Source organism: Zonotrichia leucophrys, chromosome 4, assembly GCF_028769735.1.
Source record: "Zonotrichia leucophrys gambelii isolate GWCS_2022_RI chromosome 4, RI_Zleu_2.0, whole genome shotgun sequence".
Classification (NCBI taxonomy): domain Eukaryota; kingdom Metazoa; phylum Chordata; class Aves; order Passeriformes; family Passerellidae; genus Zonotrichia; species Zonotrichia leucophrys.
Genome location: NC_088173.1, coordinates 14316843 through 14330644, shown reverse-complemented (window position 1 = coordinate 14330644; position 13802 = coordinate 14316843). Strand labels below are relative to the sequence as shown.

At 39.4% G+C, this 13802-nt stretch overlaps 1 protein-coding gene across 39 annotated transcripts in view; it reads left to right on the top strand.

The window, feature by feature from the left end:
- Nucleotides 1-13802, top strand: part of TENM3 (teneurin transmembrane protein 3) — a 1296489-nt gene that overhangs the window by 1248494 nt on the left and 34193 nt on the right. For 35 of the 39 annotated variants that reach the window (XM_064710586.1, XM_064710592.1, XM_064710587.1 and 32 more), the window contains 5 exons: nucleotides 3541-3790; nucleotides 4189-4209; nucleotides 9407-9639; nucleotides 10232-10386; nucleotides 11257-12131. In XM_064710586.1, the coding sequence (XP_064566656.1) occupies nucleotides 3541-3790; nucleotides 4189-4209; nucleotides 9407-9639; nucleotides 10232-10386; nucleotides 11257-12131 (1534 nt within the window). The remainder of the gene's footprint in view (nucleotides 1-3540; nucleotides 3791-4188; nucleotides 4210-9406; nucleotides 9640-10231; nucleotides 10387-11256; nucleotides 12132-13802) is intronic. The other 4 variants (XM_064710607.1, XM_064710605.1, XM_064710620.1 and 1 more) reach the window with 1 other exon arrangement.

Genomic DNA, 13802 nt, shown 5'->3' with positions numbered 1-13802 from the left:
AAAGGAAATTATAGAACATTTTTCAAAGGGTAAATTCTTTGTACTTCCTCGCTCCCCAGGAAAGTGGTCACACCAAGCCAGTCAGAGTTGGCAGAAAGTGTTAGGACAATGTTCTCAGGCACACAGTGTGATTCTTGGGGTTTATCCTGTGCAAGGCCAGGAGTTGGAGTCAAGAATCCTGTGGGTCCCTTCCACCTCAAGATATTCCTTGTTTCTCTTATTTACACTGAATGTCATGGTTCTGCATCCTAAAAGTACATATGCATGAATAAATTCATCAGTCTGTGTTGGATTTGCTGTGGTGGGTTGACTCTGGCTGGACACCAAAGCCACCCAGTCACTCCCCAGCTGCACAGGGGAGAGAAAACAGAATGGAAAGCTCATGGGTTGAGATGAGGACAGAGACAGATCTCTCAGCAGTCACTGTCATGGGCAAAACAGAATTGACTTGGGAAAATTAATATAACTTATTACCAGTCAAATCACAGTAGTGTAGTCACAAAAAAAGCCAATCTTAAAAACAACTTGCCCAATCCTCCTTTCTTTCCAGGCTGAACTTCACTCCTGAATTCTTTATCTCCTTCCTGCCTATGGTGCAGGGACACAGGGAATGGGGCTGTGATCAGTTCACCTCACCCTGTCTCTGTCCCTCCTTCCCCCTGAGGGGAAGGACTGCTCACACTCTTCCCTGCTCCAGCATGGGCTCCCTGCCACACAGACAGGCTCCATGAACTTCTCCCCTGTGAGTCCTTCCCACGGGCTGCAGTTCTTCACAGCTGCTCCAGTGGGGTCTGCTCGGTGGGGTGCAGTATTTCAGGAACAGATGGGTCCAGTCCTGGCAGCAAACCTGCTCCAGCACAGGCTCCTCTCTCCATGTGTACAGAGGCCCTGCCAAGAGCCTGCTCCAACATGAGCTTCCCACAGGATCACAGCCTCCTTTGGGCATCCCCTTGCTCTGGCATGGGCCCTCCAAATGGATATGTGCTCCACCACAGGTGCCCATGTTCTGCAGGGGCACAGCTGCCTCACCGTGCTCTTCTCCCATGGGCTGCAGGGGAATCTCAGCCCTGGTACCTGCAGCCCCACACTCTCCTTCTGCAGAGCTTGCTGTCCGCAGAGCTGTTGCTTGCTCATATTCTCACTCCTCTCTCCCGCTGCAATTTGCTGTTGCACAGTAACTTTGCAAAGTGTATTGGTCAAGCAAGCTGCTCAGCAACTGTTTGCAGGGTGCCATGCTAAGGAAACCTCAGCTCAACACTGAACAGGAAGAAATTTGGAAAAACTTGGCTGGAAGCGTGTAGGAAAGGTGAAGTAAGCAGTCACATAGCTTAAAGTAGTAGTTGGTAGCACTTGGTTTTCATGCAAGAGAGGAACCCAGAGTAATTATCAGGAAGATTGTCAGTTCTGCAGTACTTGATGTCCCATGAAGGTCTTCCCATAGTACACAAGCTTATTATGTGTAACGCAGTAGTCGAAACCTAAAGCATCGCCTCTGACTGATAGGGAAACAAGGTCACCAAATCAAGGCAAAAAGGTGTCATTGTACCTAATTTAAAATTAAAAATAAAAAACCAACAAAACAACTGTGCAAATTATTGTAAAGTAATCCATCTAAAATTGTAAAGAGCTATAATTATAAATATATATGTAAGACTGATTCTGTTCGCTGGGTAAATTGATGATGGCTTTAAATTATGTTGAAGAGTACATTTGACAAGTAATGACTTTTCAAAGTGTCATGTGTCTAATTGAATAAACCAAGTGGAGAGTTGTAATGACAAGGTGGATGAGATGCATAAATCTATTCAGGAGAGAGTGCAGACAGTGTTTGCATGGAAATCTAGACTACTGCAGTAAATAGTCTAATGTACATCTTTTACTCTGTGATAATAGAGGAGAAATGTGAAGGACCAATTTTTCAAGGTAATGACAGAATAAATCAGGTGCAATAGTGCACTGTGCTGACTTCTAGAATTCCGCTGATGAAAATTGTAGAACTCAGCTATTTCAGGCAAAATTATAGTGCCATGATTGTCATAAATGATGTAATCATAGGAGAGGGGATTTCGTATACTGTTAATGCATTCTGGCTTTAACTATTCATGAAAAACACATTCTTCCTCTTTTGATTTAGATTGCTTATTTGGATTACTTGCCATTAGGTTTCCATAAACCATTTTCATTTTTTCCAATTTTATCATGTTTCCAATTTTATCATATTGGTTTTACATTTATAATCTCTTGCATTTTATAACATTAAAAGCAGTGAAGACACCTAAAACATTTAAAGAGGAACGCAAGGTATTTTTTTCTCCTACCTTTCAGTTCAAATCGTGCACTTCAGGAGAGAGGAGGGAAAGAGAAATACGCCTTAAATTTCTTCAAAACTTCTTAAAAGATAACTGTATCCCTCAGCTCCAAATTGCATGAACCTCTGGGCATGCAATCAGTAAAACCCAGATCTCTGTACAGTACAAAGTGACATGTGGTTTACACGGATTATACCACGGAAAGACACATGGTGACTTACAAGTAGAACCATAATAGCTGACCATTTGTAGAGGACACCTTAATGGATTCATCGTGAGACTGAAGAATGAGGGTCCTGGCAACACTTGAACATACATTTTTTTCCCCCACAAGACTGAAGATTTAAGATAAAGCATCCATTTTTCCTCTCAGATTTCCTACGTAGGCTATAAATAAGAAAAATACTGCTGGCATATTGCTTTGTCTTCACAAAATTATTGTTTCTTTCATGCCTCAAAGCAGAATTAAGTTTTAGAGGCAGGTTGGCTTAGCACCATTTTTTTTGTTGTTTTGACATTTTTAATAACTGCCTATAACTGCAGATATGGTATTGAGGCAGACTTTGTTGCCAGAGGAACACTTTTGTTGTGAGCTGAGTAAAGAATCTTTTACAATGTAAAACTGAGGTAATCGACAACTTTTTGAAGTGGCTCTTTAATTAATATTTGCAATTTGCAACAGTAGTCCACTTCAGATTACATTCAACATGATACTCATAATTAGTTATGCTAGGACTTTAGGAATACAATTTGCAAATATATTCTTTTTCATTTTTTGGAAAGCACTTTAGAATTTCAGTCCTGTACTATTTCAAGACTGTAAAGATATAGGAACACAGACCTTCCTGCCATTAATATACTTAACATTTCCTCCAGCATGACAATTTTTATTCTGAATTATAACTATAAAAATCATTAACATTTAAAAATAACAACTGAAATTATTTTGGGGTTTTAAGAGCTACAATATTTAGTGTTTCTACTAAATTTTGTGGACAAAATAATGTAATGTTTGCATGTTTATAACCTAAATATAACTATAGATGTTTTAATAAAGTTGCTATCTGTTGTGAGGAAAATATAGTGGTGAAACAATAAAAATTCATTGAACTTTTACTAACTAGCTAAAAAAATATCTACAATACTTTAGCACCATTTTATGTGTATACATTCAGAGTTTTTATGAGTGTTATTGGGTTTTGATTTGGTTTTTTCCTGTATTATCTGGCAGGAATCCTCTACAAAGGGAATGGTGAAAATCAGTTTATATCTCAGCAGCCCCCAGTTGTTAGTAGCATTATGGGCAACGGGAGACGACGCAGCATCTCCTGTCCAAGCTGCAATGGTCAAGCTGATGGTAACAAATTGCTGGCTCCGGTTGCCTTGGCTTGTGGGATAGATGGCAGTCTGTACGTGGGGGATTTCAACTACGTCCGGCGGATATTCCCATCTGGAAATGTAACTAGTGTTCTGGAGCTAAGGTATGTCTTTTTCTCATCCTGGACTTTTGGAGGTATGAGTTGCTGTGGCAAATTAGTTTCTGCAATTGTGTAAGTTTGAGTTTGCAAATGCTTTTGGGAACAGAACAGAAGCTGAGTCAAAATATTTTTAAAGTATTTAAAGCTGAAATGAAAATATTTTACCATCATAAAATAACTATGCTTATCTAAATGTGAGAATTTAATCTACCCAAAGTAATAATTCAGCAGATTTTAAGAGTTAACATATGTGGTCAATGTAAGTGGACAATGGACAATCATTCAACACTTCACTAATGACAGATGTAAATGTTGCCTTCTTCTCTCTCGTCTTTTAACATCCTTTCTGAATGTTTGTCTAATAATGTTTTTTCTGTTCTTTTTTACTTGCTCCCACCAAGAAATAAAGATTTTAGACATAGGTAAGCATTCCTTAAAGAAGATTTATATTTTTCTAACTGTTCTTTCTTTTTTAACAAATGAATGCTTATAATGGGCAAGTCATTTCTGAGATGTATTACTAGAAAAGAGGAGTATTTTTCAAAAATAATGAGTTCATATGTTTTAGTTATGTCAGCTGTCAGGTTGTATCGTCCTTTCTGATGAGTTCCTCTTTTCTCATCACTCTCTGTCCACAGTCAGGCTTCTTGTTATGCTTGTGTGTGCCCTCCTCTGCTGTTCCGTCATCTCTGCTCACTCCTTGCTGGCAGCTCTTCTGCTGATCCAATCAAAACTCACTCATTAATCAGATACACCAAATATGATGAGAATGGCTTATAAAAGTATCAAGGGAGTTCATTTCATTAGCCTTTTGATGTTGAATCTTTTCAGGCTCTCATTTAATAGATTTGTTTCTTTAAAGGTGAGTTTTTTTAAATAATGGAAGTTGAAATAGCAGTAACACAACTCCAGGAGTTAAGATTTTAAAATACACCCAGACTCACAAAATTGGTCACAGTAACAACAGTAATCAGAGGATTGTAGTACAGCATTCATCCGTCCTGGCATCACTACAATAATGGCAAGAACAGAAGAGTAGGTGGATGCTTAGAATTGCTTTCCACAGCAGCTGGTGCAGATAAGGAAGAAAAAAACAGAGTCATGCTAAAATCTTGTTGCAGACATGAAACCCTGCAAACATTTGTGGCAGAACTACTAAGCTTAGCAGGTTCACTGGTAGCTTTCTCTCCTTTTTGCTGCCAATCATTTTCCTTCCTTGTTTCTAAACAAATCCCAGAGTCATATCTCTGTTGTCCATGTTTTTTAAATTCACTTTTCTTTCACATACTTCTGTGTGAGGAAGGGTTTTATGTTTACAAAAATATGTTTCAGATATGTTAGGCAAAAAATTCCATGACAAACTCTAAGGCGTCTGCATCAGTGCTAATGATCAGAATTGGTTTTGTGGGTTTTTTTCCCCCAGGGTGACTCAAAGGCAGTCTCTTCTGTTTGGTGGGTTTAGGTTTCACTATTACAATTAGTCTGTATGTGTTCCACCACTCTCAAAAGAATTATATCCCTTGTGGTATCACAAAGTTGTGATTGCAGCTAGATAGGACATTGTCTTGGCAAATATATAGAATGTGGAATAATACTTAAAAATGGGCATGTGGAATGTACAGAAAGGGATTAAAGAGTGGATGCATATTGAGGTTTGTTTTGCTGTGATTTAGTAGCACAACCCTTTCCTGCCTCTGGCAGAACTGTGGTCACGGCCTCAACTGCAGTGTTTCAGAAACTGGATCCCTGCATCTAAGAGAAGCTAGTGAGGGAGAATACTGAAGCTTTTCTGTTTTATTCATGCCTAAACATGCAGAATCTCCAGGTACCAAAATTGCAGTCATACCAAACAAATTAGTGTAACAGCATGGGCCCATATAGCAGCTGTGACGTGGGGGTTCCTCCTGGGGCAGGAGGAGACAGAGGGGGCTGTGGAGAGCTGGCTCTGCAGGAGCAGTTGGGGAGCCAGTAGGCAGGAGGTGTGGAGCCCACTGTGCAGCACAACATGATTTATTATGAACCTGAGTTTTCTCTCACATCATACAACGTTTTCCCAGTGTCCACTCTCAGCCTTAGAGATTTGCTGATGAGAGACTTCCTAAGCCAAGAGTGAGATCTTGATGCTTAATATCCCCTGGTAGCTTTTTATTCTATTAATTTAGCTGCCTTTTATTTAAGATGTGTAAACTTTTAGGATTCACCAAATCCTCTTGCCATGGGCTCTCCAGCTAAGGACACACTGTGAAACCAAATACCTTCTTTTGGCTGCATGAATTCATGCAAAGTCCTGTGAAATTCTGCAGAGGGAAGCACATCTGTCTGGCCTGTAAGAGGAGAAGGGAGAAAATGTCCAGTTTCACTGGCAAGCCTTTCAGACTCCTGAGGAGATTTCTACTTAAACTGCAGTTTGGAAAAAAGCCCTCAACAGACCACTTTGCAAAAGATAATTGCTAGGTATTAGAAGAAAATGCACTAAAAAATGCATTCCCCAAGTAAAACTACTGAATGAGGCTAAATGCTAGTTCAGATCTCTTGTCTATTCAAGCATTCACCTTTCCTGGCCTATAAACACAGTGCTTCAGCACAGTGTGATGTGTCTCCTAGCTCAAGAAGCCTGTGCTCTCTTTTATAGAGAGAGAATGCAGATCAAATTTCTCCTCTCATGTACCAGTGACCTCGCATTTTTTCAATCTCAAAGCTGAAATGATGTCTTTATACACACTGCTGCCTGTGGGTGATTAATGCTGATAGACATTCATGGAAGAAGTCATTTTTAGAAGGACTTTGAAGACAGGGAGGTCTTTTGTAGGCTATGGCACTATCCCAAATGTATAGAGAGGCAGAAAAAAAAGTCTAACAAAACATAAAAACAGCTTTGAGGGGATATATGGTTTAGAGGGCACATACTGAAGGCAAGAGAGACAGGGACTGAAACAGGAGGAGTATTTTCAAAAAAACTATACATGGAGAATAGTCCAGGTGATCTGACAGCTGAAGAATCAAAAAATTGGCCTAATCAAGATAAAAGCAAAGAGAAATAGATAGTTACAGCTCTGTATACATGTGTGTGCACACTTTCAATTCAAAGCACTTATTATTATTCAGAATAGACAGAACAAGTTAATTTTTAGGCATTTGTCTTTACAGGAGCCAGTGTGGGTATGTAACTCCATGTTTTACAGACTGCTGAAAGTGATTAGGCGATACTGAATGAGTCAATAAGTCACGGGTTGGGGATTTAATTTCTTTGCATTTGTTGTTATTGGTAGAAGGCAGAAGCTTAATTTCATTTCAGGGTACAATGAAATTGCATAAACTCTGCAGCTTTCCAGCTGCTGGCTGCTTATCCCTGTACTATTTTTGTGATCTGCATAGTGCTCATGGATATTTTCTGGCTACAAAACAAATGTAGTTTTCACTTGACAGTTATTCAGTTCCTCAAATTGTGCCTTTCTCCCATCAGTTATTGGGGGTTTCTATTGGCTAAAGCCTCCTTGGCTGTGCAAGCTTCACCTGAAAAGAAATGCTGAGGTTAAGCCTGTTGTATCAGCTCAGAAAAGAGCCATGAGACATCTACGTATGGCAAGGTGGAGAGTTTCTGTTGATTCAGTGCACTTTCACTCTTTAAGAATATGAGAAAATACATTTAAATTATCAGGTGATTTCTTTTCATTTGATGAGGATACTGTATTTACCGTGACAACTCATCACCTGATTTCTTTTTTGTTGGAATTAATGAGAATGTACATTTTCATATTAATGAAGAAAAGAGCTTTAAAATTTCTTTTTGGAAATAAACGGTGTTAGGCATAAATTACTTACTTTTTGATTTGATGATTTCTTATTCCAATGGCTGAAAAATATGATTGAGGCAATGTTAGATGGGTTGAAGAGAGGTACTTTGATTTCAGTAGTGTAAGAAAGAACTTTATTTTAAATTACAATGAAATAAAATTTAATTGCACATTTCGCATCTTGCAATGTGTTTGTATTTGAAGTGTTTGCAAAGTTTCTTAAAGACCAAAGTAATCATGTAAATGGGTATAATTTAATTTACAGTCTATGGAGGTATAAATAATTCGTACACTACATAGTGATCATATTAAATGATCACTGCATAAATTAAGGCTTTGAAAATACCTTCCAACTATTTAGCACATTGGCAATAATAGATTTGTAACAGACAGAAATTTAAACTAAGCCTGCATTTGATTGTTTTCAGACATGCTGTACAACACTCAGTGCAATAGCAGAGCTTTTAAAGAGGCGCTAATCACTGTGTATTTGATTTCATTAGTCTGTTTCACTTGGTTTCATTCATTCTGAACCAACATGTTAAAGTCTTAAAACCAAATAAAATCCTATTTATGCAACACATTTTTTTTCTGTTTTGTAATTGGATGGCTATAAAAATCTGTCCCTGCTAAAAGACATAATTTGTTCACAAGTTGTTCCTGTTGGTCTCTGTTGCATTTTCCAAGTGGCAGTACATAAAAATGTGTTACATTAGCACAGTTACGTATTTTCCAAACGTGAAGTGTAGCATTCTGTGAACAGATGTTTGGCTACCACCAGACTGGTAGATCTGTTTAAGCAGCACTTTTGCAAACATCAGAAGTGACTGTTCTGACACTCTGTTTCAATCCATGAGGGGAGCATCTGAAATTACCTCATGTATTTACATGACCTTATTTCTGCTCTTCATGCCATAAATTAGGTCAGGAATCCCAACTGCAGTGGGTTAAGTTTCTACATCATAATATATCAACACAAAAGGTAATCTCCAGGGCTGTTTTTTTCAGCAGCAGGGAAGAAAAGACAGTAATTCTCAATTATGTGGCACCAGAGGAGAGGCAAAATGTACGGTTCTGGGAAAATGGTTAGGAATATATATTTTCACTGTAATAAAGACTGTGCTGGCATAGTTAGCAGTTTTCTGCCAATGTGTACAGTTATTTGAAATATGACTCTGACTTAAGAAGAATGGAAAAGCTCTGCTTGGTCTCTAGTGGAAGAGATGACATTTCCTAATGTGTTAAATCATGCACATCACGCATTTGAAAGCAGTGGATTAAACAATTGCTTATGAATGATGTCTTATCTCTTTCCTGTGAACTCATCATTCAAACTCTGTCTTATCTGTTCATGAATTACATAAACCATGAACCCCAGCAGCCTTGTATAAATTATAATAAAACAGATAGGATAATACCAACAAAGTGTAAGTGAGGCCTGGGCTCCTGCTGCAAAGTTTGGAACTACATCAAGGTTCGCAGAACTCTCAGACGGTTTTAAACTCCAGTATTTTGATTTGGCCTATTAGAGACACATTTACAGTCTCTAATGAGAGAGCCTGAACTACCCTGAGAGCATCAAAGACAAAATGGACCATCTTTCCTTAGAGGATTAATCTAGATGGGGCTGTCTGTGACACAGATGAGAAATGTGGGCCAAAACCATTTTGGGGCCGCGACCTGTGCTACCTGTGCATGGAGCATCACCATTGATTTAACTCTGTCTGCCTTACTGCATACTTGTAGGAACTAAACTGTTTTCTCCTTAATCCACTGTGAGCTGCAATTAACTACAGCATATGCAATATGTTATTCCATTTTGCAGCAACAACCCAGCTCACAGATACTACCTGGCAACTGACCCCGTGACAGGAGATTTGTACGTTTCCGACACAAACACACGCAGGATTTACCGGCCCAAGTCGCTCACGGGTGCGAAAGACCTGACCAAAAATGTTGAGGTCATAGGAGGAACGGGGGAGCAGTGCCTGCCCTTCGATGAGGCAAGGTGTGGTGATGGAGGCAAGGCGGTGGAGGCAACTCTCATGAGCCCTAAAGGTACAAAGAGCTCTCCCTCTGTAACATTCAGAATAATACAGAAGTTCAGAGCTGGGGGCATGATTGTGTTTAGTTACTGAATTCAATAGTTGGCTCAAAAATTGGGGATTTGAGTAATTTTTTTACAAGTAGAAAGTATATAGAGGAAGAGAGCTACAGGGGACTGATTTTTTTGAAATCAATTAGGGTTGATTTTTTAGGAAGTATTTGGCTTGAGTGGTTATTGAGCATTTCTAAACACTCAATAAGAGCATTTAGATTATGTGTTTGGCAGGCAGCAGTGAATATCTAAAATGAGCATTGCTTTTGGTTCCATTTATTCAATGTTTAAAGTTAACTTAAAATCTAGACCCTTCCAACACACAAAAGCAATTGAACAACAAATGCAATCAACAGTAGTAGATTTCATGCTGAATACTGGTTTGTCATGCAAAATACATTAACAAGCTGTATTACTGCCTACTCCCTGAGACCAGATTTTCTGCCTACAATTTCTACTAAATGCATGCTACCTATACCCTTAGTTGTGGATAATATATTCACTGGTAGTACAACAAAAAAAAAACCCTAATTTTTATTTGCTTCACTGAAGGAATAGCAATAGACAAGAATGGGTTAATCTACTTTGTTGATGGGACCATGATCAGAAAAGTGGATCAGAATGGAATAATATCGACATTGCTTGGCTCCAATGACCTTACCTCAGCACGACCTCTAACCTGCGATACCAGCATGCACATCAGCCAGGTACTTTTCACAGTTGCTGCTAATTTGCAAAGCTGAGCTGGTGATAGAAACTGAGATGCAGCTTTTGAGCCCCTTAAAATAAAAGTGGGTGGAGTGTGATGGATATTTAACAGCAGGTTTGGGGGAGAAAGCAACCTGTTCCACGAGTGTGAATTGCACTGTGTTCTCTAAGCTATAAACGGTGCTGTATTCAATTTTTCTGCCCATAAAGTTCAGTTCGGTTTAGAACAGCAAAACTATCAGCAGGAAACATTAAGCCTGGTAGTAAATACTGGGAGAATGGCATATCTGTTAGAACTATCTTGGCATGTTGATGTTTTCTGAATTGCTGACATCCTTAGCCTACTAGAGTGAATGAAAGGATTTACACAAACCCCCTGTATTTTTCTATTTTTATTAAAAACTTGTGTAGGTACGAAGGGCCATGTCAGTAGTAGTATGTTCCAAAAATGGAGTACAGTGTTTCATAATCTGGAAGGGAGTACGTTATTTTTGCTACTACAAGAATAAAGATGAAAACTGTTGGCAAGTATTTAGACATCAATATCTGTCTCTATAGTTCTTTATACATTTGTGATGCAGAAAAGTATTGCATCACAAATGTATAAAGTATTTATTGGAGGGAAAACTCAGCCTGTATTATAGTTTCAATGCAACTGGCTTTCTTTTCAGTAAAATGGATGCCTGAATATTGTTCCCCTTGCCTTCCTGAAAACTTTAGTTTGCTGAATGTATTCATGCATGTTCTTCAGTTGTGATTGCTTAAAGCAGATAGAAAATATCCTTACATCGGTATCTAAAACTGAAGGTTAATTAATGCATTTAATCTGCACTGGTTAGCTGTTTAACAAAACACTTCTATTTGTTTAGGTTCGTCTGGAATGGCCTACAGATTTAGCTATCAACCCGATGGATAACTCCATTTACGTGTTGGATAACAACGTGGTTCTGCAGATCACGGAGAACCGCCAGGTGCGCATTGCCGCGGGGCGGCCGATGCACTGCCAGGTGCCGGGCGTGGAGTACGCGGTGGGCAAACACGCCGTCCAGACCACGCTGGAGTCGGCCACCGCCATCGCCGTGTCCTACAGCGGCGTGCTCTACATCACAGAAACTGACGAGAAAAAGATCAACAGGATAAGGCAGGTCACAACTGATGGAGAGATCTCTTTAGTTGCTGGAATACCCTCGGAGTGTGATTGCAAAAATGATGTTAACTGTGACTGCTACCAAAATGGAGATGGCTATGCTAAAGATGCCAAACTCAACGCCCCTTCCTCCTTAGCTGTGTCTCCAGATGGCACCCTGTATATTGCTGACCTGGGAAACATTAGGATACGTGCTGTGTCAAAGAACAAACCCTTAATGAATTCAATGAACTTCTATGAAGTTGCTTCCCCAACTGACCAAGAGCTGTATATTTTTGATGTCAATGGTACCCACCAGTACACTGTGAGTTTAGTCACTGGGGACTACCTGTACAACTTCAGCTACAGCAATGACAATGATATTACTGCCGTGACGGACAGCAACGGGAATACCCTTCGGATCAGGCGGGATCCCAACCGAATGCCAGTAAGAGTGGTCTCTCCTGATAACCAGGTCATCTGGCTGACCATAGGCACCAATGGCTGTTTGAAAAGCATGACTGCACAAGGGCAGGAGCTGGTCTTATTTACCTACCATGGCAACAGTGGACTTCTGGCAACTAAAAGCGATGAGACTGGATGGACCACTTTTTTTGAGTAAGTACATTAAAAAAAGTCAGATGCCTTATAGTTTTATTGAGTTCTAAGGACCATTTGAAATGTTTCTGGGTGAAGTAACTGTAAAGTTGACCCTTGATAGCAAAAAGCACAGAAAGATACTTTTAATTTCCCATGCTGTCTTCCTCTGTCTTACTTGTCTGACTTCTTCTGAACATTGGGTCTGAATAATTTTGAATTCATTATTTTGAACTTCAGTTTTATATATTGAAATAATAGTGAGACAACATTTCACTCTTGTCAAGAAATTTGTAACTCAGACAACCATGGGTTTGTAGATTTGCATCAAAAACTAGATTTTCATCCCACTTGCTCATTAGATTGACATTCTTCTGCTGCAAATACTGACAAGAAATTTGTCTTTGCTGCTCAATTTTTTTTTTAAGCAAAAGCATTTCTGCATGTTCTTTTGCCCAAGAATTACATCTGGGTGGGTTGTAAAAGGTTGTGTTTCACTGAGTGGAGGGTACAGAGGAAGGATCTGCTGGACACAGCAGGCTTTCACACAGGTGAACCCGGTTGGAGGAAGCTGAGAAAAGAGATGTGTGCCATGGGGGAACTGTCATTCCTGTAGGAATAAACTGAAAACACAGAAGCCACCAGCACCATGTCATGTACAGGTGCTAGCACAACAGCAAGAGGTGTTACTGGAACAGTAGAACTTGCAATTTTACCAACCTCAGGAAAAATCTTTTCAGTGAATTGCTTTAGCCTGTGTTACACTCATTAAGTCATCAATGCCTGTTCATAGCAGACAGATTAGCAAAGCGTTTTACAGAATCCTCAATTCTATTGACTAAGGAAGATCATGACAATTTATAGATAAACTAGTGGAACCAGAGAATTCACATACAGGCTTTATCAGCAACTTCATCTCCAAATGATCTGAACTGCCAACTGAATACATTAAGCAAACATAACAAAAATACAGCTTAAAACAGAAACCATTATTTCAGAAAAAGTCAATGTAAAATTAACACAGATTTTTTTCAGTTGTCTCTGCCAGTTGGAAAAATATGTGTATTTTTAACTCACAGGAAAGACATGATGAGATTGGGTAAGAAGGTATGTATGAAGGAGTGGAAGATGTAGTATTAGTGTGATAAGTAAAACTGTTAAGAGGCCTCTAGTTGAACTATTCAGGATTACAAAGGGCATCATGAAAATTCAGCAAGTCCCTCTTCTTTTTATTTCCCCCTCTTCTTTTCTCGTATCTTTATGTGAAATGCAGTAGCAACTGCTGCCAAGGTCAGGGCTTAAAAAAAAGCTTTCAATTCAACACACATGATAAAGAAAATAAAGTGCCAGTGTCAGGCAGTGGCAGCAAAGCCAAACATCTGTGTTCTGAGATAACTTCATATTTCTGTCAGTGTACATTTGGCTGAGGCAGTGTGCAGAAGGACTCTGAGCACCTGTATCTACTCTCCAGCCTTTACAGATGCCCATCAGAGACACAAGAGCAGCAGGTGCTGCTTCACTGCATATTGTGTCCTGAAGTGGAGACAGGGCTAGGAATGCTGATCCCTGACAAAGACAGCAGGTGGGATGGTAGTGCTGCCAGTTTTAAGGTATTCTTACAATAATCTGTAAATTGGCAGGGCTTTGGTAGCGGGCACCTTCCCAAAGCATTAGCACACATCTGTAATATTT